Consider the following 26,500-nt stretch of genomic DNA (forward strand, 5'->3'; position numbering starts at 1 on the left):
CAGGGCCCAGAGGGGCAGGCCACAGTACAGCCGGAGGCCATGGAGAAAAAGCAAGCGGGATTGAGCCGCGCATGGATTTAGTGCGGAGAATGTACTCCCCATCACCCACAGTCCTGAAAATCGGGGGTGTTCTCCCTCCCAGGCGTCCCCTACGTGGCTGGAGCAGGAGTGCCCTCTCCCCGCGCCCTCTGGGGTCCAGCACTCTGCAAAAGGAGTCCTGAGAAGCTCCGGCCACCCTGTGTGGCCTGACCCAGGCTCCTGTCTCCCGGTGCCTGGTGCTCCCGGGCCCGAGGCCGAGCAGCAGTAGTCGCAGAAATGGGGACCAGATGACTGGTGCACAGTGGTGGTGACAAGTTCAGGAGCACAGCGGGGGTTGGGTGCAAAGTGGCAGCCCCAACTACTTAGGACAAGAACGAATAGCTGAGCTCAGCGAAGACAGACCCTTGAGGCGCAGGCGCAGGCGCAAGGCACCAGGGTGATGGGTTTATTTCACGTTCTGCTTGCCTGCTGTCAGAAGGGAGAACTCAGGGTGGCCTGGGATCCTCCGGGCTTAGGGAAGAGAGTCGTCCTCCCTCCTCCTCTCTCCAGAGACCCTGTCATGGTCCTCTCTCTGCAGCCCTGGGCCCGGCCCTGTCACAGCCTGGGCTGTCCGCCGTGGGGTATGGCCTTGCCAGGGGCTGGGTCAGACTTGCACGTCGCCCACATCCAGAATCCAATGAAGAAGAATTGGCTACACACTACCCCCACCACATACACCAGGAAGAAGATGTGGTCAGCAGCCTCAGCCCAGCTCCTTCTTGACCCCTTCACTCTGGGAGCTTCTGGTGGGGGAGGAGGCAGGCAGTGTTTCAGGGCTCACCCAGCATGCTGGCCCAGAGCAGGGGGGCGAGCCCCGGGGGCTGTCAGCCTGTTTCTCTCCCTCCCTTAGATTTACAACCCGTGAATGTTGGGGTCTGGCCCATTCCAGGCCATCTTGAGCTGAAGAAGCACCCTTATACAGAGGCTCCGAGGGGTATAGGGTTATCTCAGGGAGTCTGAAGTCACCGGGGCCCTTAGGGAAGCTACCCTTGCTCCCTGCTCCATACCTGCGTCTTCCAAGGACAGACATGGTGGCGCCCAGGAGCAGTGGAGCCGGCCGACGGAATGCACGGAGCCCCTAACCAGCCTGGTGACCCCTGGCCTCAGCCCTACGTGGGCAGCCTGTCCGCTCTGCCCCTATCGGACCTGCTCCTGGCCTTATTCCTCCCTCTGCCCCCGCTCCAGGAGGGGGCCCTGCCCACCTGCAGGATGCGGTCCTGGGTCCCCACGGTCCTGCTGCTCTCCTCTCGGGGCTGGGCTGAGGTTGCCCCCGGCCGGCAGCGCGGCCAGCAGCACGGTCTCCATGGTGCTGACGGACAGCAAGAGCAGCAGCACCGTGAAGTAGTAAACTGGGGGCGGGAGGGGGTGGGGAGGTCAGGGCCAGGTCTGCACCCCTCGTGCCCCAGGAGCTGAGCAGAGCCCCCCAGGGGCCGGGTGAGGGGCGCACGACTTACTGAGCAGCGGGTTGCAGGAGGAGGAGCTGGGCAGGGCCTGCACCAGGGAAGAGTGGAAGACAAGGTAGCCCAGCAGCAGGGTCACCTTGTAGGCGATGCGCTCGGTGGCCCGGAGGGGCAGCAGCCCCCCGCACATGTCAGCCAGCAGCAGCGCCTCCCCAGGTACCAGCAGAGCTATGACAGCCTTCAGCGCTGTGTTCTGCAGGCGCAACTGGAAGGAAGGAAGTCGGGGCTTTGTGGGGGGGGGGTGCATGGGGGGCTGGGCAGCTGAAAGGTGGCACCGTGGCCTCTTGACCACAAGCTTCACGCCCCCATCAGCCCTCATCAGCCACGTTCCAACTCACCGTCACCTGGAAGCAGGGCACCAGCTGCTGGGGTGGGACTTGGGTCTTCAAATCCCGAACTACGTATTCCCTCTTGACACTCACGATCTCGTTCACTGCGCGGGCCCGGAACTCCAGCTCTAGCACTGGAAGGGGGGGCAGGGGAGAGTGGGGAAGCAGGAAGGAGTTGCCCCTGGCCCCGACTCTCTCTTGGGAGTATGCGGCAGGGACTAGCCGGCATCCAGGGCTGATGGAGACTTCTGATGGTGGCTGGGGGCAGACCGGGAGGTGAACGCGCTCTGTGCATGGGCTGGGCAACACCCCACGTTCTCTCCAGCCAGGGGAAGGGCCTTCTCAGATTCAGAGGTGAATTTTCGTTGTAAAACTAAATGCACTTGGCCCCGCTTCTTGGAGGGGGACGTGGCCTGGATTCATCGCCCAGGATGTCCTCTCACACCTGCAATATTAGCCTCAGGGCGGGCAGCAGCTGTAGTATTTCCCAGGGGGGAGGGATGTGAGGCAAGGGTGGGGGTTCTGGGGCAAGCTGGACATCACCCAGGGGTCTGTGGGATATTTACTGGGTGGCTGCGGTAACCTTGGCCTCTAGGCTTGACAAAAGCGGCCCAGACACTGCAGTTTGGACCTGGCCGTTGAGGGCAGCTGCCGGGGCGGGGACGGGGGGCGGGGGGCGGCGCGGAGTCAGGGAGATTTGGGAGGTGCACGTGAGAAGCAGGCTCTGCTCTAGGATCTCCTCAGCTCCCCTAAGCCTGGGGTGGACACAGGCTGGCTGCCCCCATGTCGGATGTCCACTGGAGGCCAGAGGCTCCCCCTCCCCTCCCCTCCCCGACCCCACCCCCCGGCTCCTGTCCAGTCAGCACCAGTGTTGCTGAGAGCGTAGAAGCTGAGGTTGCAGTCGCTCTGGTCCCTGGGGAAGTGGAGGAGCTCAAAGTCACAGTTGGTCTCCGTGGTGAGGGCCAGGTACAGGATGACGTGGCCGTCGGGGTCCACTCGGGCCCGCGGGCTCTGGTCCTGCCAGTCCACCCAGAGCCTGTTGGTGGAGGGAGATAGCACAGCAGGAGGCTCAGCCGCTTCTCAGAAGGGGGAGGTGGGGGAGACCCCAGCCTAGCCCAGCTGCCCTCTCCTGCCATCCCGGTTCCAGAAGGGTGAGGGGGACACGAGGCAGTGGGGTGTGCCTGTGGTCTGGCAGGGCCACCGGGGAGGGGGACAGTCACTAAGGAGGGCCCCCTGGCACAAGAACCCTCGCCTCACTTACGCCTCCTGAATAGTGAGTCCCGGAGTCCAGAGCGAGTCCCAGGGCAGTGTGACTGCATGCTGCGGGTGGACACTTGTGTTCCAGGCCAGACGACTGTCCAGCCAGGACTGGCGACAAAAAGAGGCCACTAAGCCTCCCGCTGCCATATATATGCAAGCCACTTGGCTTGGCAGTTTCACGAAGACCGGTACTTCTGAGCTGGACAAAGAGAAGTTTCTCCCACCCCACCTTCCCCAGCCCCCGGGCGCTTACCAGCCGAAGCAGCAGCATGGAGGACAGTGTGTACCGCAGGATGTCCTGAGGAAGGGGGCAGTGTGTCACCCGGGGGTGGGCGCTATGGGACAAAAGGCAGGAACCCCCACCACTGGCTGGGGCTGTCTTGGCCCATCCCCGGCTCAGCACCTGGGCCCTATTCCCTCCGTGGCTGGGGGACACTTACCACGTTAAATACATTGGACACGAACACCTGCACATCCACGAGCAGGGGCGCGCTCCCATTGTTCGGAATCTGGATGGTTTCCTGAACCTCCTGGGGCCAGTTGAAGTCGAAGAAGGATGGCCAGGCTGAAGGGTGGAGGTCAAGGTCATTTGGGTGGGTGCCCTGGGGTCCAAATCGTAAAGCTTAACGACTTTACACTCTCCACCTACCAACTGTTTGCGAGCGAAAGCCACGCCCCTGGACCAAGGGCCCGGTGGTGCCGAGCCTGAGGAAGGCCAGATGGAGCAGCAAGGGCTGCAGGGCCATCATCAGGGGCTGCATGGAAGGCTGGATGGAGCAGCAGAGCCTAAACTGCAACCTCAGTTTCAGTTGCTTCTCTGGGGGACTGGGCAGTTAGAGGCAAGTGCTCTGTGCAAGGGCTCTGGGGCCTTGGGGCTGGCATCCCAACCCCAGGGTTCTGCAAACACCTGAAGACAAAGCACAGGGCCCAGCCCCGCCCACCCTGCACCTGCCTAGGCTTCCCTGCCCCGCTCCATTTCCACCACCTGGAAGTTGCCCCATTCAAAGACTACCAAGCGGACCAGGCAAGCACAGATTCCCGCCCCCCCCCCCAAAACACACACACCTTTCCCCAACTCCATCCTTCCGATCTGGGCAGATGCCATAGGCCTTCCTGTGTTTCTGCAGCGGGTGCTTGCCTGGTCAAGTATTCAAGCCCTAGCCATAGTGCTCTGCACTCAACATTGTGAGATCCGTAAGCCTGTAAGCCCTTTTTTTTTTTTTTAAAGATTTTATTTATTTATTTATTTATTTGACAGAGAGAGACACAGCGAGAGAGGGAACACAAGCAGGGGGAGTGGGAGAGGGAGAAGCAGGCCTCCCGCAGAGCAGGGAGCCCGTGGGGCTCGATCCCAGGACCGTGCGATCATGACCTGAGCCGAAGGCAGATGCTTAAGGACTGAGCCACCCAGGTGCCCCTGAGATCCGAGATCCATAAGCCCTTGAGAATTTTCCTGCATCTCCTCAAACACTGAACTGATTCCATGCAAAAAGCCTTGAAAGGGTCAAGAACTCCAGGAGTTGGGCAAACCCGGGGCAGGGTAGAGGCTAGCTCATGAGCAGAGCTGTAGCATTCCTGCTCCAGCACCGGATTCTCAGCTGTTCCAGCCCAGCGGTGCCTTAGAACTGCTCCTGGGTACCCTGGAGGAGGACTGGTGGGGGTGAGGGGCGCCTTTCCTAGCCCAGCAGAAATGGAGACCTGACCTCTGACAGCTGTAGCGAGGGAAGGAAACCCCAAGGCTGAGAGTGGGTGGGCACCAATTGGTCTGCAGACACTCAGAAGGGACCCGAGAGAGCCGGGAGCAGGGAGGGTCCCGCCACTCGCTGGCGCGCGAACGTTACTAGGAACACACATAGTGTCTGCGCCTGGCCATCGATCCACTTATCGAGTAGGCTTAAACACTCTGCCTGCCTTTGTCCCACGCATAGGTGGCTACTGGTTCGCTGATCTATATATACCCAGTGCCTCTGGATGGCCACGTGCAGGGAAACTTGGTCGTCCTGCGCTTCCCCGTCTCAGGGATTTCCAGGGGAACTTTAACTTGGCTGCCTTCGGTGCGGGCCACCCTCTTTCCCTGTGGATCAGCAAAGCACCTTGCACCCATCCACCCAGAGGCTTCAGACCACGGAACTTCGTAACCATGAGATATGCCAAGACACAGCGCATGATTGCACGTGAAAAGGTTTGGTATTTTATTAACAGATGAAATTCCCTCCCTGATCCCCCAACCTCTGACTCCAATCCTTTAACACCAAAAGCATACTCGCTACGTGTCCTTAGGTCGCGTTAACTGTCGGGTTGCCACTGGGGGCATTTTGGTCCCGCCAGGACGGGCCGGGTACCAGGCTCAAGGCCGGGCTGCTGAGTGTGGTCAGCACAGGGGCGGAGGTCCCGGCCGCCTCGCTCACGTGCGTCACGTCGGTGGACTCGCGCTCCAGCACGCTGCCGCCGCGGGTGCCCGGTGCCGAGGTGCACACGCGGCCTGAGGCTCTACGGGGGGCACGGCGTAGCAGACCCGCGCAGATCTTGCGGAAGCCCTTGCGGAAGTGCTTGGAGACCAGCGCGTAGACGATGGGGTTGACACAGGAGTTGGCGTAGGAGACCAGGTGTGAGAGGATGCGCAGCGCGTAGGTGGCGGGCGTCAGCGGGAAGCGGCCGAACCACACGCAGAGGATAAGCGCGTGGTGAGGCATCCAGCAGAGGCAGAAGAGCGCAGCCACGGTGATGATCATGCGCGTCACCTTGCGCTTGGCGCGCCGGGCGCTGGAGCCGGTGGCCACCGGGTCAACGGTGCGCCAGAGGTAGCGCAGGGTGCGCGCGTAGGTCAGGCCGAGCACCAGCATGGGCAGCAGGTAGCTGAAGACAAAGGTGCAGAGGTCCATGGCGCGGCGACGAGGCGCGCTCCACGCCGGGTGGCACACAGTCAGGTTGGCCAACTGCGACTGGCGGTAGTAACTCAGGTAGGGTCCGGAGAAGAGCAGCGACAGCCCCCAGATGAGCCCGATGGCAGCCAGAGCGTTGCGAGGCGTGCGCAGCTCGCGGGAGTGCAGCGGGTAGCGGATGGCCAGATACCTGTGGGTCAGGCCAGGAAGGGAGACGGGTGAACAGGTGGATTGGCGGGGGTAGGGACGGACCCTTACACCTCGAACCCCTCACCCTCTCTCGAGGAAGGTCCCTAGCGCACGGTGGCACCGCACTCCCCGTGAGCAGCCCAGACATTCTCAGCTGCTTTGAGATGTGGGGCCGGGCGGGCAGCATGAAAGGCGCAGGTGCAGGCCACTCATCTGCTCTTCCCGGGACTGTGGCCACAGTCACACTCCACCCGGGAAGGCACCCCAAGGTCGAACCGGCTTTGGGGCTCCGGGAGGCTGTGATTACCCACCAGTGACGGTGCCGGAGAGGTAGGACCCAGGCGCCTTGAGGCCCTAGCGGACAGCCTGGAGACACCGGAAGGTACCGTGAGGGAATTCCTTAGAGAAGCCGACGCTCTATGGGTCTCACCAGCGCTCTCGGAACCGAAACACTGCCCGCTTCAGTGGAACTGGGAGGTACATGGGGGAGGTGGCCTCATCTCGCTGCCTGTCCAGGGAAGGTCAGGAGGACTTGGGGGTAGAGGGGGGAGGGGAGATACTGGAGTCGGACCCAGATTTCCTCCCCAGGAATCATCCAGGTGTCCTTCCAAGCTCCAGCGGGGAGGATAGAGGAGACCCTCCGGCGTTCGCCTCTCTCTGGGCCTGGGGGTGGGGGTGGAGGGCGGGGGTTGGGTCTAGGGAACCTCGGGCGTGTTCGCTTGAACTCTGGCGCGGGTTCTTCCTTAGGACCCAAATTCCGCAGTCCGGACCAGAGGCGACTGCCCGAGCAAACCGTGGCTTCGAGGCTAGCGAGGTGGAGGCGCCTACGTTTGACGCCAGGAGACAGACCGTTGGCGCCACGCACACGATTAATGGGTGGGGAGACTCTGAACAAGTCACTTCTGAACTCGATCTCATCTGTAAATTGGGCACAGTATTCCCTTCCGTCCTTCACAGGGGCACCGAGCTTCACAGGGGCACTGAGCTCAAGCGAGAGGAAGCACGCAAAAACGCAGTGGGCCCGGAAACGCGGCGCTTTGTCAGGCGCGGGCGGCGCTGGAGAGCCGAGGTCTGCAGCGTGGAGCCACGAGGACGCACCTAACGGAGGGGACACCGCTCTCCCCTATTCTTATTCCCCCTTTCCTCCTCCACTCCAGCTTGCCTTTCACTCTCTCACGGTCCCTTTGCCTTCTTAGTGTCCTCTTCTACCCTCCGCGCGCCCCTCCTGGAGCCTCGAGTCCCGCTCTCTTCTTCAGCACCCCCCCCCCCGGGTGCCTGACCCCCCGGGGCCGCGGGCGCGCGCGCTCACCGGTCCAGGGAGACGGCGGCCAGCGTGAAGCTGCTGGCGTACATGGTGAGGAAGATGAGGAAGTGCACGGCCTTGCAGAGCAGCGAGCCGAACACCCAGCCGTCCAGGGTGTAGATGGTGGCCTGGAAGGGCACGCAGCACACGATGAAACACAGGTCGGCCACGCCCAGGTTGAGGATGAACAGGTTGGTGGTGCTGACCGCCTGGCCGCCGCGCAGCAGCACGGCCAGCACCAGCGCGTTGCCCACGGCGCCCACCAAGAAGATGAGCGCGAACAGCGTGGGCACGATAACGGCCTCGGGCTGCCAGCTGGCCCTGCCGCCCGCCTCACTCGCGTCCTCGGCCCCGGCGCCAGCCGAGCCATTCATGGCGCCCCCCCACCCCCCCGAACCCGAGGCTGCCCGGGTTCCCGCCGCCGTCTGGGTTCTGGCGAGCGCGCAGCTCCCGCGGCTCCAGCCGCTGCGGCGTCCAGCGCGAGTCGCGGGAGCTGCAGGCGGAGCGAGTCTCTCCTGGCTGGGGCGGGAGGCGGGGGTGCGCGGGGGGTCAGGGGGAGGAGCGAGCAGCGGGCCGCGCTGGGGGCAGGGCTGTGCGGTGGCCCACCCCGGGGACGGGGGCCGCGCCCGGTGCCTGCTCTCCCGCCCGCCGGCGTCGTCGACGCGTTCCGGCCCCCGGAGCCGGTCTGTGCCGCGCGATGCGGCGAGCGCGGGAGCGGTGGAGGGACCGACCCCTGGGGCCCGAGTGTGCGCCGCCGAGCCCGGAGTGCCCGCCCGGGGACCACGCATACCTCTCCCGCAGCTTGGCCGGCGCGCCGGGCCTCCCGGAGCAGGCTTGGGGCGGGGGGGGCGTCCTCAGAAGATTCCCGAGCGGCCCCTAGGGGTGGCGGGGAGGTGACAAGGGGTGGAGGTGGGCGAGGGGCCGCGGCTTTCCTCAGCTGGCGAGGCGGACGGCACTGCCGCGTGCTGCGCGCCTCCTCTGTGTGCCGGTCGCTGTCCTTGTCGTCGGGCCGCCGTCTCTTCAGTACTGTGGGATCTTAGTACTTTCTGGGAGGGCTCTAGTGAGCGTGGAATGAGATGTGTGGCCTGAAGCCAGTTAATTGAATCTCAGTGATTCAGATTCCTGTCTCCCGGCCCTAGTCCGATATCCAAAAAGGGAAAACATTAAGGAAATAGCAGAGTCCCAGGAGCATTTTCCTGCATGGCCCGGAGGGTGTCTAGGTTGCAATAAAACTTAAATAATTGTTTCTAATTTTGGCAAATTAAGCATCAAGCGCCTGTGACTCGGAATCATTGCTGTTTCTATAGAATGACCCACATCCCGCTCCCAGTTCACTGGTTCTGAAAATCACCACCTTCTGCCACTGTAGCTTGATCTCTGCTTCACCTTTTTTTTTTTTTTAAGATTTTTATTTACTTATTGAGAGAGAAAGAGAGTGATAGAGAGAGCGCATGAGAGGGAGGAGGGTCAGAGGGAGAAGCAGATTCCCCGCTGAGCGGGGAGCACGATGCGGGACTCGATTCCGGGACTCCAGGATCATGACCTGAGCCGAAGGCAGCCGCCCAACCAACTGAGCCACCCAGGCGCCCTCTGCTTCACCATTCCCTGCCCTGTTCATTGGGTGCCAGTGTGGAACATTCTTGTTCCTCTCCACTCCCCACCCCCCACCCCAGGATTTCAGCCCTGAAGCCCTACTCTTATTCCTTTGGGCAGGGAAACCTTATCCACACCCCTGCCCTGCCTGCCTGCCTATTCACTGCATAGAAAGGTAATAGCAGTTCCTATTTATGAGATGCTTGCCATTCATTTATTCAGTAAGCATTCATTAAGCACCCACCCCTTTCCAGACATTGTTCTGGGTCAAGTGAGCTCTAGAAAGATCAAGGCTCTCTGTGAACTTCCCTTTAGCAGAGGAGACAGACAATAAACATAACTCAAGTAAGTTATTAACCTATTACAAATTGATAAGTACTTGCAGGAAAAATAGATCAGGGTAAGAGAATTGGGAGTACCGTGGTAGTGGTGATGGTGCAATTTACTTTTTTTTAAAGATTTTATTTATTTATTTGAGAGAGAGAGAGAGAGAGAGAGACAGAGAGAGCACAAGCAGGGGAAGCTGCAGGCAGAGTAGGCAGAGGGAGAAGCAGGCTCCCCGCTGAGCAGGGAGCCTGATGCAGGACTCGATCCCAGGCCTCGGGGATCATGACCTGAACCAAAAGCAGACATTTAACCAACTGAGCCACCCAGGCACCCGTGACGGTGCAATTTAAAATACAGTGGCCAGAGGTACTGGGGTAGCTCAGTCGGTTGAGCATCTGACACTTGATTTCAGCTCAGGTCTTGGTATCAGGGTGGTGAATTCAAACCCCACACTGGGCTCCACGCTGGGCACTGAGCCTACTTATAAAATAAAATAAAATAAAAAAGGGTGGCCAGGCAGACCTCATTAGGAAGGTGATATTTGAACAAAGACTTGAAGGAGATGAGGGACCTAGAGTAGAAGATATCTAGGGGAAGAGCAATCCAGAGAGGGCAGTCAGTGCAAAGATCCCAAAGGAGGAGTGTGCCTGTGTCCCTAAATGAGGAAGCTCCTATGGCTTGAGTTGATGAATAAGAAGGAGATTGGCAGGAGAGGAGGTGACAGGCATGATACGTAGGGATTTTTCCATGGCAAGGAATGTGGCTTCTAGTCTGAGTGAAATGAGGAGCCACTGCAGAGTTTTGACTAGAGGACAAACACCATCTGACTTGCCTTCTAAAAAATAAAAAAAAAAAAACTTTAGTGAAATATAATTCCCAAATCATACAATTTACCCAATGAAAGCCTGCATTTGGTTTTTAATATATTCACAGTTATGCAGCCGTCACCATAACCAATTTTATTTTTTTTAATATTTTTTAAAGATTTTTATTTATTTATTGAGAGAGAGAGAATGGTAGAGAGAGAGCATGAGAGGGAAGAAGGTCAGAGGGAGAGGCAGACTCCCTGCTGAGCAGGGAGCCCGATGCAGGACTCGATCCTGGGACTCCAGGATCATGACCTGAGCCGAAGGCAGTCACTTACCAACTGAGCCACCCAGGCACCCTATTTTTTAAATATTTTATTTATTCATTTGACACATAGAGAGAGATAGTGAGAGCGCACAAGCAGGGGGAGCTGCAGGCAGAGGGAGAAGCAGGCTTCCCGCTGAGCAGGGAGCCCAATGCGGGACTTGATCCCAGGACCCTGGGATCATGACCTGAGCCGAAGGCAGACGCTAATGATCGAGCGCCCCAGGAGCCCCAGTACTTCATTGCTTTTTATGGCCAAATAATATTCCATTTTATGGTTATACCAATTCTGTTTAACCATTCATTTGTTGATGAACATTTGGGAGACTTTTTTTTAAGATTTTATTTATTTAGTTTTTTTTTTTTTACAGATTTTATTTATTTGTCAGAGAGCACAAGCAGGGGGAGCGGCAGGCAGAGGGAGAAACAGGCTCCCCGCTGAGCAAAGAGCTTGAACCCACAACTCCAAGATCAAGAGTCTCACACTCCACTGACTGAGCCAGCCAGGTGCCCTGAGCCTTATTTCAGATTTATTTTTAATTGTGGTAAAATACACAAAACATACAATTTACCATCTCGGACTTTTTAAAGTCTATGACCCAGTAATATTAAGTATATGCAAAGGTGCCGGGGGCGCTCAGTCGGTTGAGTGTCCAGCTCTTTGGTTTTGGCTCAGGTCATGATCTCGGGGTCGTAGGACTGAGCCTCCTGTCCGGCTCCGCACTCTGCAGGGAGTCTGCTGGAGATCCTCTCTCTCTCCCTCTGCCCTCCCCCTGCTTGCACTCTCTCTCTCTCTAATAAATAAATAAATAAATAAATAAATAAATAAAGTATATTCACATTGTTGTTCAACCAATCTCCAGGACTCTTTAATCCTGCAAAATTGAAACTCTGTATCCATTAAACGATAATGAATATTCCCCATTTCTCCTGCCTCCAGCTCCTGGCAACCACCATCATACTTTCTATGAATCTGACTATAGTCGATACCTCATACAAATGGAATCATACCATATTAGTCTTTTTGTGACGGGCTTACTTAATTTCACACAATATTTTCAAGCTTCAGCCATGTTGGAGCTTGTGTCAGAATTTCCTTCCTTTTTAAGGCTTAATATTATTCCAATGTATGAATATGCCACTTTCTGTTTATCCCTTGAGGGCCACTGGGTTGCTTCTATCTGTTGGTTATTGGGAATAATGCTTCTATGAATGTGAATGTACAAATACCTCTTGGAGACCCTGCTTTCAGTTCTTGTGGATATACACCCAGAAATGGAATTGGCAGATCAAATCATAATTCTTCAATTTTCCAAAGAACGGTCATACTGTTTTTCACAGTGGCTGCGCCATTTTACATTTGCACCAAAAGCACACCAAGGTTCTGATTTCTCCATATCCTCACCAATGCATGTTATTTTTTTAAACAATAAAATTATTTTTTTAAATTCTTTTTTCTATTCTTTTTTTTTAAGATTTATTTATTTTGAGACAGTGAGAATGAGAGAGAGAGAGAAAGAGTACATGAGAGGGGGGAGGGTTAGAGGGAGAAGCAGGCTCCCCGCTGAGCAGGGAGCCCATTGCGGGACCCAATCCCGGGACTCCAGGATCATGACCTGAGCCGAAGGCAGTCGCTTAACCGACTGAGCCACCCAGGCGCCCTCTTTTTTCTATTCTATTCTTATTCTTTTTCTTCTTCCTCTCCCTCTGCCCCTCCCCCTACCTGTGGGCTCTCTCTCTCTCAAATAAATAAAATCTTTAAAAAAAAAGTAACCATCCAAAAATAAATAAAAAATAAAAATAGTAGTCATCCTAATGGGTGTGATAGTTCATTGTGGCTTTGATGTGCATTTCCCTAATGATTAGTGATACTGAGTAGAGACTTTAAATTGCATTTTTTTTTAAGATTTTATTTATTTGAGAGGGGGGGGGCCTGCACAGGCATTAACACATGAGCAGGGGGGTAGGGGCAGAGGGAGAGGGAGAAGCCGACTCCCCACTGAGTGAGGACTCCATCTCTGACCCTGGCAGATCCCAGGACCCTGAGATCATGACCTGAACTTAAGGCAGACACTTAACAGACTGAGCCACCAGGTGCCCCTAGATTGCTTCATTTCGTCTTCATAAAAACCGTCTTAATTGGTTATCCCCATTTCACAGAGAAGGGAAAAGGTTTAGAGCGAGACGAAGTTCTTCGCCCAACTTCTCCCAACCAGTAGGAGGGGACCCAGGATTGGAGAAACAGGACTCAGACTCCAGAGCCCACTGTGCCGTATTGCAGAGGAAATATTCAGCCTCCCTCGCCTCCACACTTCTCCCTCCTGAACTGCTGGACTGCTAGCTCCAAAGTCCAGAGACATAGGTCCCCAGCAGTCCCAGAAGTTCCTACACCGGGTCTCAGCTTGCTGACCCGACCCCGCCAGCGATTCCTCCGGCCACGGCTTTCTCAGGGTGGGCCCCAGACGACGGCGGAGAGGCGATTCCCTCACAGGTGGAGTGCTTCATGAGGGTAGCGTGGGAACCGCATCTCCCGAGTATCCAGGGAGGTAGACACCCCGAAACCCAAAGTCCTTAGCCAACCGCCCCCGCCCTCTGTGCTTGGGACGTGAGCCGGATCCCCCGTGCAGGGATGCAGGAGGTGGGAGGAGGGGGGTGCCCATCTCCGAGTCCTCCGCCCTCGGTGGACCAGAAGAGGGGTTGCCCCGGAAAGATCTCACTAGCTCGGGTCTCCCCGCGTGAACGGACCCTCAGCCCCGCCCGCCCCGACTCAGGAACCCGAGCCCACGCGCAGGCGCGCTCCAACAAGTGGCTCCTGCTGGCTGGCCCGGCCGTCGGCGGTGGAGTCCGCCACTATCCCGTCAGGCCGTCGGGGCAGGCCTCGCTCTCTTCCGCCTCCGTCGTCCCGCCTCCTCTATCCCGTCTGGCTCTGCGGCGCTGGGGCAAGATGGCGGCTGAGAAACAGGTTCCCGGTGGCGGCGGCGGCGGCAGCGGGGGCGGCAGTGGCGGTAGCGGCGGTGGACGCGGTGGCGGAGGAGAGGAAAATAAGGAAAACGAACGGCCTTCAGCTGGATCGAAGGCAAACAAAGAATTCGGGGATAGCCTGAGTTTGGAGAGTATCCTAGAGTAATCAGGCCTAACTCGCAATGACTACGTGTCGATATGCAGGGCCGGGAGCGGGAGAGGCGGCGGGTCCCGGCAAGTCCCGGGCAGGAGAGGCCGAGGGTTGCAGTTTCTCTCGCCCTTACTTTCTGGCACTCAGAGTTACAGGGTCTGTTTTTCGACCGGTCTTTTATGGCTTCTCATTCGCTTTCGAGGCTGGGGAACGTTCTTTTCTTTCAAGCGGCGCCGGGATATCGGGCAGATTCCTGCAGTTCCCCGTAGTTGCCCGTTTGGAGGGCTGGTGACGGGGATGACACTGTGGCCACCCCAGTGAGCTGGGCTGGCTTAGCATCTTGAGTCCCTGAACTGAAGAGAGGAAACTGCAGTATTGACGTTTTAGCTTAATACTTTTGTCTGACAGCTGTTGGAGAACGGACAGTGAAAATTACAGTTTGAGGCTTTGGCAGGGGAGGCAAAGATTGATTGCTCTGAGGAAGAGTTTGTTGCCCATTTTGAATATAAACATAGCTTAACATCACTTGTATTGCTTTCTTAATAGCCCTGTAGGCATTTTATCTTGTTGAGAGTCGTTTAGTTGATCTGGTGGAATGGATCTGTAGTTTTCATCAGAGTGTATCACAACTGAGTGCCTGAGACACTAGTTTGTGGCTTTTTGAAATGAATAACAAACGGAGAAGATATAGGTGAATTTCTGAAATAACACATTTAGCTTGACGTCTTAATGTCGTTTACAGAGGATTGGAGTTTCACTTTTGAACTGGTGATCTAGTTCTAAATGGATATTAGAATGCCTTGATTCTTTACAAACCTTACAGCTTCTTATTCCTTTTAGTTGTTGAAATAGTGCTTTTAATGTTCGATATCTTAACATGTCTGTAGAGGAGCATTGAGGAAACTTTAAAAGAGAACTAAAATTGTAGATAAAGGTCACTGGGCTTCCCAAAGTATGGTACATAATCTTAAAATATTTTATGATTCTTAATACAGAGAGTTTGGTCAGGGTTTTTTCTTTAAAAGAAGAGCTGTGGCCTAGTTTGGTTGGCATGTGCTAACCATAGGCTCATGCCGCAACACAGCTGTTAAGGAAAATTAGATTTGGCAGATGTAGGAAGTTACGCAAATAGAGGAGTAGTACACGTCATTTATAACCTGAATCTGCTTGAATGAGTAAAATTCTGGGTCCAGGTGTAAATCAGTGAGAACCATCCCAGTTATAATCAGTAGTTAGAATCCAGCAACTTTATTTAAGCTGTTAGATTTCAGTAATCCTCAATGGCTAATACCTCGTTTTTTTAATTTGAAAGTAACAGTTCAGGCAATCAGTTTTTCTACTTGCTTTGCCCTGTCCTATGACAAAATAGCTATTGAAAATGATTACGAGAGATTTCAGTAATTAATGTACTAAGCATTTCAGAAATGTTTTAACATGCTAACAGACGAATGGGAATATGTTTTGATTTATTTGGGTTCTTACCATTGTAAGCTTTTCCTTAATCTTGGCTCTAGTTCTTCAGATTATTAAGGAATCCCAGCAGCAGCATGGTTTACGGCATGGAGATTTTCAGAGGTATAGGTTAGTATCATGTGTAAGATGTATGGAAATTATTGTGGAACTTTCAAACTTGGTTTGCTTTTGTTAATATCCTACTTATTTTGCTGTGTCAGAAAGTATACTTGGAAAGTCTGACTCTGAACTTATATTGAGTCGTCAAAATGTACTTTTCAAATTTAAAATTTCACAATGAATAAAAGGAGCCAACTTTTTTATCCATTTTGCCTCACAATATTGCAGATACGTTGGAGGTTTCCACTGAAAATAGCAAGCAGTTACATTAATAATTTTTTTTAAAACTTAACCGTATTGTCAGAGTCTTGGTTAAATGCAAGGTTTTCCATTTATGTATGTATGTATGTATGTAAGTAAGTAGGTAAGTAAGCAAGCAAGCTGTGTGTCTATTGTGGGATTTGAACTTGCAGCCCCAAGATCAAAAGCCGCATGCTCCACTGACTGAGCCAACCAGGCACCCCATATAAGGGGAATTTCTGTGATATCGTTATAAGTTATTGGTAAACTCTGAAACAGCCTTCAAGTTGGAAAACAGATTTAATATGACTTTTTTTAAAGATTTATTTATTTATTTTGAGAGAGTGAGAGAGAGCACATGAGAGGGGGGAGGGCCAGAGGGAGAAGCAGGTTCCTCGTTGAGCAGGGAGCCTGATGCGGGACTCGATCCCAGGACTCCAGGATCATGACCTGAGCCGAAGGCCGTCGCTTAACCAACTGAGCCACCCAGGGCCCAACAAATTTAATATGACTCTTAAAAATAGAATAGATGCCTAATGTATAATATAGTTCCGTACCTTGGAGGCAGAAATATCCAACCTTTATTTTTTATTTTTTTTAATATTTTATTGACACAGAACGAGAGAGAGACAGCAAGCACAAGCAGGGGGAAACGGCAGGCAGGGGAGAAGCAGGCTCCCCGCTGAGGAAGGATCCTGATGTGGGACTCGATCCCAGGACCCTAGGATCATGACCTCAGCCGAAGGCAGCCGCTTAACCGACTGAGCCACCCAGGCGCCCCCCAACCATTTTATATTGAAGGTACAGGCTTTATGGGTGCCTGGGTGGCTCAGTTGGTTAAGCGACTGCCTTCAGCTCAGGTCATGATCCTGGAGTCCCAGGATCGAGTCCCGCATCGGGCTCCCTGCTGCTCAGCGGGGAGTCTGCTTCTCCCTCTGACCCTCCCCCCTCTCATGTGCTCTCTCTCTCTCATTCTCGCTCTCTCAAATAAATAAATAAATAAAATCTTTAAAAAAAAATGAAGATACAGGCTTTGGGGGGGAGGGGCAGAGGGAGAGGGAGAAGCAGTATTCCCAGCTAAGCATGGAGCCCAAGGTGGGGCTGGATCCCAGGAGCCTGGGATCATGACCTGAGCCGAAGGCAGAAGCTCAACTGACTGAGCCACCCAGGTGCCCCTGGCTACGGACTTTTAAAAGTGCTACTGAACAAAACACTCTACAGATGCTAAAGGAGTGAGCCATGTCATAAATGGTCCACAGCACTGGGTGACGTGAGCAAGGTGGGGAGTGGTAGAAGATAAAGTGGGAGAAATAAGTGGGGCTGGAATGGGTAGTGTCCTATAAGCCAGGGTGACTTGTTCAGGTTAATGTAGGCATGATGAAGCAATGAAAAAGTTTTAACTGGAGACATATAATTTGAGGGTTTTTTTTAATAAGGAAATTTTCAAAAACAGATGTAGAGTTACTGCAGTGAATCCATCACTCAGTTATTACAGTGATTGGCTTTCTGCCCTTTTATCTGTTCTCTCTCTCTCTCTCTCTCTCTCTCTCTCTCTTTTTTTTTTTTTAAAGCTAGGCTCCATGCGGAGCGTAGAGCCCAGTGTGGGGCTCGATCTCACAGGACCTGAGCCGAGATCAAGAGTTGGACAGTTAACTGCCTGAGCCACCTAGGTGCCCTGTTCCCTCTCCTTTTTAAAAAAAATGCTTTTTTATTTATTTTTAAAGACTTATTTATTTATTTGACAGCGACACAGTGAGAGAGGGAACACAAGCAGAGGGCATGGGAGAGGGAGAAGCAGGCCTCCCGCTGAGCAGGGAGCCCGATGCGGGGCTCGATCCCAGGACCCTGGAATCATGACCTGAGCCGAAGGCAGACGCTTAACGACTGAGCCACCCAGGCGCCCCCCAAAAATGCTTTTTTATTGAAGCATTTTTTTTTGCCATTCTGTTGCAGTATAATTTATATACAGAAAAGTATACGGAAAGAGATAATTTTTCACAACCTGTAACCAGCAGACATTATCAGACGACATTACCAGCATCCCAGAAGTCTCCCTTTTGCTCCTTCTAATCACAAACCCTTCCTCTCTAAAGGTCACAGTCATGACATCTGACACCTTAGGTTTGAAATCTGTTTCCAGTGACACCAGTCGTACCGCCCTGCAGGTTTTAGTTCACTAAATGTTTGCAAGATGATGTGTGGTGTCTGTGGTAACCATAAGTAGAACATCTCAAACCTTTGATCTTACTTTATTGTAGAATGTCCTTTTAAAGTACCACCGGTTTGCCTGAATTATTGTTTTTTTTTCTTTCAGGGGCTACTGTTCCCGTAGACAAAGACGTCTTCGGAAAACACTCAATTTCAAGATGGGGAACAGACATAAATTTACAGGGAAAAAAATAACTGAAGATCTTCTGACTGATAACAGGTATTGACTGCTCTGTGCTAGTTGTTAAATACTTCTTGCTAATGTGTTTATTGAACAATTACGTGTTAGACACTGCCAGAACCCTTTAATTACCTCAGGTGATTCTTCTGGGAGCTCTCTGGAATAGACATGTTCACTATTCTTAATTTATAGGATGAGGAGACTGAGGCTCAGAGAGGTTTGCTAACGTTTTCAGGAGCTGTGGTGGAGTGCTAAACACTAAAGTCCGTGATTAGAACCTGATGGGGTATTGGGTAAGGTTCTGGAATGCAAGTTTCAGTGTATAAGTGCTTACTTAAATCCATATATCTTAAATGAAATCTGCTATGTATGAATTATTCCAGAAGAGTTTTATGTTTCGGTGCTGAATGCAGCCATGCTTAAATTTGCAGAAGGATCAGTCTGTCAAGCAGCATGTATTAAAGGTCTCTAGGCCGGTTCCTCAAATTTCAGCCCGTGGGCCAAATTGGTCCTTGCCACCTGTTTTTGTAAAGTGTTTTGTTTGTTTTGTCTTTTTTTTTGAGAGAGCGGCGCTCGAGCAGGAGCACGAGCACACACAAGAGGGGGGAGGGACAGAGAGAGAGGGAGAAGCAGACTCCCTGCTGAGCACGAAGCCCAATGGATGCCAGGTTCAATCCCAGGCATGACCTGAGCCGAAGGCAGATGCTTAACTGACTGAGCCACCCAGGCATCCCTTGTTTTGTTTCTCTCTCTCTTTTTTTTTTTAGGTAATCTCTACGCCCAACGTGGGGCTTGAACTCACAACCCAGAGATCAAGAGTTGCATGATCTATTGACTGAGTCAGCCAGGCGCCCCAGGGCGGTTTTGATAGGGAAACCAGGAAGCCTGCATTGAGGAGGCTGGATCTTGAGGGGTTTCTGAGAGGAAAGAACATTCTGTGTGAGGGGAAACAGCTTGCCTTGGTGTCTGAATGTACTTTAGGAATTATAATGCTGTGGTCAGTTAGCTGCTGCTTAGGCAGCAGAGAGGCTGGGAGCTTGGTGTATGGAGACACAGAACTAGAGCATGGAGCCCATGATGGGCTTCAGCAGGAGGTATTGGTTAAATCTGATGAGAACAGGTTAGGAAGGGTCTCTGTGATAATGAGATCCTTTATTTTGGAGAGACAAGATTAAGCTCTTTTTTTTTTTAAGATTTTATTTATTTATTTGAGAGAGCACATGAGAGGGGGGAGGGTCAGAGGGAGGAGCAGACTCCCCGCTGAGCAGGGAGCCCGATGCGGGGCTCGATCCCAGGACTCCAGGATCGTGATCTGAGCTGAAGGCAGTCGCCCAACCAACTGAGCCACCCAGGCACCCTAAGCTCATGTTTAAGGAAAATTAATCAGGGTAGTAGCTTAGCAAAAGATTTTCGAGTATAATAAGTGGCTAATTTATTCAGTCCTTAGCAAGTGCCACAGTCTGGTTTAAGTGTGTTACATGTATTACTACAAGGGAGACTGAGGCACAGAAGGATTAGTACTTTGTCCAGTGTCACATGGTTAGTGACAGATGGTCCTGAGATTCCAACCCTGACTCTAGAGCCTTTTTCTTATCCACTTCAATATAGTGCCTCTGAAGGACTTGATTTTCAGCTGGGTTGGGATGGAGGAGGTGTTGATTCAAAGATGAGGCCAGACTGTGTGCCTGGGCTGCCACTTTGCTAAAAATGGGGAGGAGTGAGTCTGCATTTGCCCGGTTTGAGGTGGTAGCAGGTGTTTTTAGTGAGCTGTGTCTGGTGGGTGGTTAGAAATTTGAGGTGGAGCCTGATCGGAGATGCTGGTTGGGCGCCATGATTGATACTGGGAGAAGAGTAGTGCTTTTTCTTCTTTTTCTTTTTTTTTAATATTTTTTAATTTTTAGAGCTTGAGTGAGAGGGGCAGAGACAGAGGGAGAAAGAATCTCAGGTAGACTCCATGCTGAACGCAGAGCCCAATGTTTGTAGGGCTCCATCTCAACAAGTCTGAGATCAGGACCTGAGCCAAAACCAAGAGTCAGACACTTAACCAATTGTGTCCCCCCAACCCCCAGGCCCCGAGAAGAGTAGTTCTGAGGAGGAAAGCCAGGGAGGGTATTGGGAGAAGCTGAGAGGCTAAAGATCGTGCCTTGGGGAATATCAAAGTCTGATGCTCTTGGAGTTCATTGTTCAGGTTGCCCGTTCTCTCTTGCTTAGGTATTTGCTTCTGGTTCTGATGGATGCTGAACGAGCCTGGAGCTATGCCATGCAGCTGAAACAGGAAGCCAACACTGAACCCCGAAAACGGTTCCACTTGTTGTCTCGCCTGCGCAAAGCCGTGAAACACGCAGAGGAATTGGAACGCTTGTGTGAGAGCAATCGCGTGGATGCCAAGACCAAGTTAGAGGCTCAGGTTAGTGTCTTAACGTCAGCTTTGCTTTATTGTGATTAGAGACGTGATTTTATAGTTAAATGGAACAGTTTCTTAATGTTACAAATTGACAGAAGAGGAAATAACATGGTCTTGCTTTTTCAAGGCGAAGTTGGCATCTCTTATTTTTGTTTTTGAGCTCTTGGCCTGTTTTTGTTTTCTTCCCCCCTAACTTTATGTATGTATGTATGTAATCTCTGCACCCAGTGTGGGCCTTGAATTCATGACCCCAAGATCAAGAGTCATATGCTCCACCAACTGAGCCTGCCCTTGAAATGGAGATAGAAAGCTTGACTCTTAGATCTGGGAAGTTCACAAAATAAGATTTTTTTTTTTCAGGGCTCTCTGCATTTTTAAATTTTATTTAAGTTCAGAAAAAAAATTTCAGTTACCATATAGTGTATTAGTTTCAGAGAAATGAGAATTTTTTTTTTTTTAAGATTTTATTTATTTGACAGAGAGAGACACAGCGAGAGAGGGAACACAAGCAGGGGGAGTGGGAGAGGGAGAAGCAGGCCTCCCACAGAGCAGGGAGCCTGACATGGGGCTCGATCCCAGGACCCCAAGAGCATGACCTGAGCCGAAGGCAGACGCTTAATGACTGAGCCACCCAGGCACCTCTGAAATGAATTTTTAAAAAGATACAGATACTGCAAATTTCCATTCAGCTTCTGATACTGAATGTTATATCCTGGAAGCTAATTATTAAGTCACATGAAGAAAACAGACTTTTTTTTTTTTTTTAAATTCTAGGCAGTGAATGAATCATGGTGAATTATCTGTGTACCACATTTTATTTTATTTTTTTTTTAAGATTTTATTTATTTATTTGACAGAGACACAGCAAGAGGGAACACAAGCAGGGGGAGTGGGAGAGGGAAAAGCAGGTTTCCCGCTGAGCAGGGAGCCTGATGTGGGGCTCGATCCCAGGACCCTGAGATCGTGACCCGAGCTGAAGGCAGACGCTTAACGACTGAGCCACCCAGGCACACCTGTGTATCGCATTTTATTAAAGTTTTCTCTCTCTCTCTCTCTCTCTCTTTTTTTTTTAGGATTTTATTTATTTATTTGACAGAGACAGCGAGAGAGGGAACACAAGCGGGGGAGTGGGAGAGGGAGAAACAGGCTTCCCGCTGAGCAGGGACCCCCCGATGCGGGGCTCAATCCCAGGACACTGGGATCATGAACTGAGCCGAAGGCAGACTCTTAATGACTGAGCCACCCAGGCGCCCCTTCTCTCTCTTTTTTAAAAAAAGATTTATTTATTTACTTTAAAGAGAGTGGAAGTGTGCCGCAGGGAGGGGCAGAGAAAGTCTTCAGCAGACTCTACTCTCTGAGCGTGGAGCCTGATGAGGGGCTCGATCCCATGATCCTGAGATCATGACCTGAGCTGAAACCAAGAGCTGGTCACTCAGCTAACTACACCACCCAGGCGCCCCAATAAATTTTCTCTGTTAAAATCACCCTGAATGGGTGCCTGGGTGGTGCGGTTGGTTGAGGGACTTTTGATCTCAGTTTGGGTCTTGATCTTAGTGTTGAGTTCAAGCCCCATGTTTGGCTCCCAGCTGGGTTTGAAGCCTTCTTAAAAATAAGTAAATAAATAATAAAATAAATAAATATAAAAAAATAAATAAAATAAAATCACCCTGATGAATATCTCTATATTCCTGATGTCAAAGCTGAAAGCAGGTGGAAGAGATTGAGCGGTGGCCTTGGCTCTTGGGTGTTGAAGCAGCTCCCTTCTTCCCCTTTCCAGGCTTACACGGCTTACCTCTCAGGAATGCTGCGTTTTGAACATCAAGAATGGAAAGCTGCGATTGAGGCTTTTAATAAATGCAAGTAAGTCCTCTGGTTCAAAAGCCACAGCCAATTTCAATTGTACATGGTCCCTTCCAAGCTGCAGGTCACTTAATGATTGTTTCTACAGAAGTACAGTTATTAAGATTTATTTATTTTAGAGCATATACGTGGGAGAGAGCACTCGGTGGGGAGGGGCAGAGGGAGAGGGAGAATCTCGAGCAGACTCCCTGCTGAGTGAGGAGCCTGACATGGGGCTCAATTTCATGACCCCAAGATCATGACCTGAGCCGAAATCAAGAGTTGGACACCCAGTCGACTGAGCAAGCTCCAGTTACTTTTTTTTTTTCTTCCCCTTCCCTTTTAGGAATATTGATCATTCTCATTCATCCTGAGAACCGTGCCAGTTCTCATAGTTGGTAGAAGGGTCTCAGAGTGCCATGTTTTGTTTTTAGCCATTGTGTTCTTTTTTATTTTCTTGAAGTAAGGCTGCTGTGAAAGCTGGTGTTTTTTTCCTCACAGAACTATCTACGAGAAACTGGCCAGCGCCTTCACAGAAGAGCAGGCTGTGCTGTACAACCAGCGTGTGGAAGAGATCTCACCCAACATCCGCTACTGTGCATATAACATTGGTGAGCAGGGGCTGAGCTGAGCACAGATGGGTGGGTTGGTGGTGGTTCATCTCGGAGAGCCTAGAGGATTTGTTAACTTTCGTGCTTTCCTTGTCCCTGCATCCGTCCTTGGCACGGGTTTTGGCTGATGAGAAAAGTAGAGCTGTCGACATCAGCCCAGCTTAAAGTCACGGAAGGCAGTTCCTGTGCTTTGTTTCCATCCTGCCAGCTTCTGTACTCCTCAAGAGCTTTGTGAAAGGACTTGGGGTTCACTGAACTGTGCCTGTGCAGGGGGAAGAGCTTGGAGTTGCATCTGGTGGTTCTTGAGAGACCAGAGCAGACCCTGAGGATTGCTACTCAACAGCTCTCTCTTTCTCAGGGGACCAGTCCGCTATCAGTGAGCTCATGCAGATGAGATTGAGGTCTGGGGGCACTGAGGGTCTTCTGGCTGAAAAATTGGAGGTAATCTAGTCTGTACATTTTTGTGAAGTCTTTGGTTGGAAAAAGTCTGGAAAAAGAAGTAATCCATGATCTGAGTAGTCAGTGTAATTGTTATTAATATATGCATATTTATAACCATGTATTTTTAACGAAGTCTTTTCATTTAATATTTTAAAGTATTCATTTTTTTATCTCATGTTTATTTTGTAGGCAAGTAATGTAGGCAAATAGAGAAAGTAGGAAATACAAAAGATGGGGGAAAACTAAAATCACATGGTAAAATCAGAGGTAACCACTACTAATAAGGTGATGAATAGCTTACGGATTTTTGTATATGTAGGAAAGAAAAGCATCTATACATATATTTTTTTAAGATTTTATTTAGAGCGAGAAAGAGCACGGGTTGGGGGAGAGGGAGAGAAAGAGAGAGAATCCCAAGCAGACTCCCTGCTGAGTGCAGAGCCCGACACAGGGCTCAGTCCCATGACCCCGAGACTACAACCCAAGCTGAAACCAAGAGTTGGACGCCCAACTGACTGAGCCACCCAGTTGCCGCAAAAAGGCACACGCGTGCATATATGTATGTATGGGTTTGGTTTTTTTTTTTTGAAGACTTTATTTGTCAGAGGGAGGGAGGGAGGGCACAAGCAGGGGCAATGGCAGCAGAGGGAGAAACAGGTTCCCTCCCGAGCAAGGAACCTGATGTGGGACTCGATCCCAGGACCCTGGGATCATGACCTGAGCCGAAGGCAGATGCTTAACCAACTGAGCCACCCAGGGGTCCTGAGGCATATATTTTTTAAATGGGATCTCAGGTGGTGCCTGGGTGGCTCAGTTCTTAAGCGTCTGCCTTTGGCTCAGGTGATGATCCCAGGGTCTTGGGATCGAGCCCCGCATCCGGCTCCCTGCTCCGCGGGAAGCCTGCTTCTCCCTCTCCCACTACCCCTGCTTGTGTTCCTTCTCTTGCTGTGTCTCTCTCTGTCAAATAAATAAATAAAAATCTTAAAAAAAAGGGGGGGATCTCAGTATACACCGTTCAGTAACGTGCTTTTTATTTTTTTAATTTTTTAAAGATTTTATTTATTTTGAGAGAGCATGAACGGGTGGGGGGAGGGGCGGACAGAGAGGGAGAAGCAGAGTCCCTCCTGAGCAGGGAGCCGGATGTCGGGCTTGGTCCTAGGACCCCAGGATCATGACCTGAGCCAAAGGCAGATGCTTAACCAACTGAGCCACCCAGGCACCCCAGTAACGTGGTTTTTAAATATAACATCTCGAGTGTTTTTTTTTTTTTCCACTTCAGTAAATGTTCCTACACTGTCATGTTTTGATAGCCACGTAGTACTCTGTTGTACTGAAGTCTGCTTCATTTGAGCGCTTCACTATTGTTGATGAAGTGATAAATAGTATTACCATGAATATCTGTGTTTTTGTACACATTTTTAGTTATTTCCTTAAGATACATTCCTAATTATGGGGTTGAATATTTTGGAAACTTTTGATTTGTATTGACAAATATCTTTAAGGAAGTTTCTACTAATTTACATTTCTGTTTATAGCATGTACAGATAGTTTCTCTCCTATACCCTTACTGAAAGTGTTGCTCTTTTTAATTTTTTTGTTTTTAAAAATTTTTTGTTGTTATTCTTTTAAGTAGGCTCCACATCGAGCATGGGGCTTGAACTCACTACCTCCAGGCCAAGAGTCACATGATCTACTGACTGAGCCAGCCAGGCGCCCCAGTGTTGTTCTTTTTTAATCTTCTGTTATGTCTTCCTAATGTTTGAGCTTCTATAAGCTAAGATAGATGATACTAAGGAGGAATTTAAATACAATTTGTATACTACTTCATAAGGCATAATATGTTAGTTATAGAAAGAGACAACTAATAGTTTTTGCCTTTCACCACGAGCAATTAAAGCTTTGACTTTTGAAAACTACTTTCCAGGCATTGATTACTCAGACTCGGGCCAAACAGGCAGCCACCATGAGCGAAGTGGAATGGAGAGGGAGAACGGTTCCAGTGAAGATCGACAAAGTGAGGATCTTTCTATTGGGATTGGCTGATAACGAAGCCGCCATTGCCCAGGTGAGGGGCAGCTGCCCGTCCCCTCTTCCATGCGTGTCTGAAGTTGTCCTGTGTGTTTACCATGTAGATGGGTGTTCATTTCTCACAAAGCAAAAACTTGTCTTAATGCTATTTGAGATTTGGTCGCCAAATTATTGTAAAAGTTGAGCTCATAGGAGAGTTTTTGCATTGAGAGGGCAAAGATGATTGGCAGTGGCAGTCCTCGCCGTGGACGTGGAAGTGAGAGCGGTGAGAGGCTGGCTGATGCGAGGGCCCCATCCGGCCCAGCAGGTGGTGCAGCAGCCTGACTGTTGTGCCCCCGACCACTTGTCCTAACCTTCTGTCCTCAGAGGGGCCCCCCTCATTCCTGAGCCTCTCCAGGAGAGTGGCTAAGCCAGAATATCTCGTTCTGCATGTGGCGTTTACGCCACGTTCATGCAAAGCGGTACTACTTGATGTTGCTTATCGTTACCTGTTCGTGGGTATGACCAACTGAAGGAGTTCCAAAAGATGAGAGATCCTGGTGATCTTGCTTTGTACAAAGTAGACAGTGATGAAGACACTTTTTGGATCTCTGTGAAGACCATCTTAAAAAAACACCCAGCTGCTGAGCATGTCTGCAGCCTGCCCCAGGGGCGTTTCCTGCCACTTCACAGTAAGCCACTGCACCCTGAATAATTTGTGCGTGGGAGTGCTTTGTTGGTCGTGCTCATCAGTTTTAAGCGTCCAAACTTTTCAGTGACTTGTTCTGAAGTAGCTACTTTGGGTTGAGGACAGCTTTTAACAGTGGGAGAGCTTCTTTGTGCCTCTGTCTAGGTTGTGTATTGCTCCTCTCGTTTCTCGTCAATTTGCATAAAGGCCAGAAGACGAGAGCAATACTAGTAAGTTGATTTGTCCTTTAAAAGACCGAGAAGCCTTTCTGGAGAGCAGTTCATTGGCACTGTTGTATGGTAGTGTCTCTTCTGGACTATGATTCTCATAGCAGCTCTTGACCTGATGTGGTTGGGTTAATTCTTTTGTTTCAATGTGGTATGTTCTGGAAGAGAAGAGCTGCCGTCAGTGACAATGGGGCAGGAGTTCTGGCTGTGGCCGGGGTTGGGGGGTGGCCATGGGGCAGATTACATGGGGGGGGGTCTCCTTAGGAACGGGCCACAGACGTATATTAAATAGGACAAGGAAAGCTAACATTTATTAATTTTAAAAAGTTATTTAGCTTAAAGTTTAGAAAAGATAAATGTTTTAACGTCCTATTTTCCATATACCTTCATTGATGTTGCATTGTGCTCATAAAAAGGA

The 26,500-nt window shown here is 51.2% G+C and overlaps 3 protein-coding genes across 4 annotated transcripts in view; 1 reads left to right on the forward strand and 2 right to left on the reverse strand.

Annotated features, from left to right (window-relative positions):
* Positions 1–633: 633 nt before the first annotated feature.
* On the reverse strand, positions 634–3,873 carry ZACN (zinc activated ion channel). Its single transcript, XM_028112320.2, has 9 exons — positions 3,777–3,873; positions 3,568–3,692; positions 3,381–3,425; positions 3,129–3,235; positions 2,734–2,903; positions 1,877–2,001; positions 1,533–1,743; positions 1,281–1,427; positions 634–821 (listed from the first exon to the last, which is right to left on the reverse strand). The coding sequence occupies exons 1-9, from the start codon at positions 3,871–3,873 to the stop codon at positions 634–636; spliced, it is 1,215 nt and encodes a 404-aa protein (XP_027968121.2).
* A 1,530-nt stretch (positions 3,874–5,403) lies between these two features.
* GALR2 (galanin receptor 2) lies at positions 5,404–7,875 on the reverse strand. The gene is made up of 2 exons (XM_028112432.2): positions 7,508–7,875; positions 5,404–6,199 (listed from the first exon to the last, which is right to left on the reverse strand). Exons 1-2 carry the CDS (start codon positions 7,873–7,875, stop codon positions 5,404–5,406), a joined length of 1,164 nt encoding a protein of 387 aa, XP_027968233.2.
* Positions 7,876–13,486: 5,611 nt separating this feature from the next.
* The window catches only part of SRP68 (signal recognition particle 68), a 32,782-nt gene continuing 19,768 nt past the window's right edge, over positions 13,487–26,500 (forward strand). Inside the window, exons 1-8 of one of the 2 annotated variants that reach the window (XM_028112621.2) lie at positions 13,487–13,665; positions 15,179–15,245; positions 17,791–17,904; positions 20,077–20,272; positions 22,047–22,129; positions 22,610–22,719; positions 23,063–23,160; positions 25,085–25,225. In XM_028112621.2, coding sequence (XP_027968422.1) covers positions 13,497–13,665; positions 15,179–15,245; positions 17,791–17,904; positions 20,077–20,272; positions 22,047–22,129; positions 22,610–22,719; positions 23,063–23,160; positions 25,085–25,225 — 978 coding nt within the window. In that variant the 5' untranslated portion in view covers positions 13,487–13,496. The remainder of the gene's footprint in view (positions 13,666–15,178; positions 15,246–17,790; positions 17,905–20,076; positions 20,273–22,046; positions 22,130–22,609; positions 22,720–23,062; positions 23,161–25,084; positions 25,226–26,500) is intronic. The other variant, XM_028112622.2, reaches the window with a different exon arrangement.

This window comes from Eumetopias jubatus, unplaced genomic scaffold (assembly GCF_037043125.1).
Source record: "Eumetopias jubatus isolate StellerSeaLion01/CBP00866 unplaced genomic scaffold, mEumJub1_p1.0 scaffold_10, whole genome shotgun sequence".
Classification (NCBI taxonomy): domain Eukaryota; kingdom Metazoa; phylum Chordata; class Mammalia; order Carnivora; family Otariidae; genus Eumetopias; species Eumetopias jubatus.

Excerpts from the sequence above, each read along its gene's own strand:
- ZACN (XM_028112320.2), bottom strand. The coding sequence starts at position 3,873 with ATGGCCCTGCAGCCCTTGCTGCTCCATCTGGCCTTCCTCAGGCTCGGC. Across the intron at positions 3,693-3,776 it reads CTTTCGCTCGCAAACAGTTG|CCTGGCCATCCTTCTTCGAC; the intron begins GTAGGTGGAGAG and ends TCCACCCTTCAG. Across the intron at positions 2,904-3,128 it reads GGACTCACTATTCAGGAGGC|GCTCTGGGTGGACTGGCAGG; the intron begins GTAAGTGAGGCG and ends CTCCACCAACAG.
- GALR2 (XM_028112432.2), bottom strand. The coding sequence starts at position 7,875 with ATGAATGGCTCGGCTGGCGCCGGGGCCGAGGACGCGAGTGAGGCGGGC. Across the intron at positions 6,200-7,507 it reads GCCGCCGTCTCCCTGGACCG|GTATCTGGCCATCCGCTACC; the intron begins GTGAGCGCGCGC and ends CCTGACCCACAG.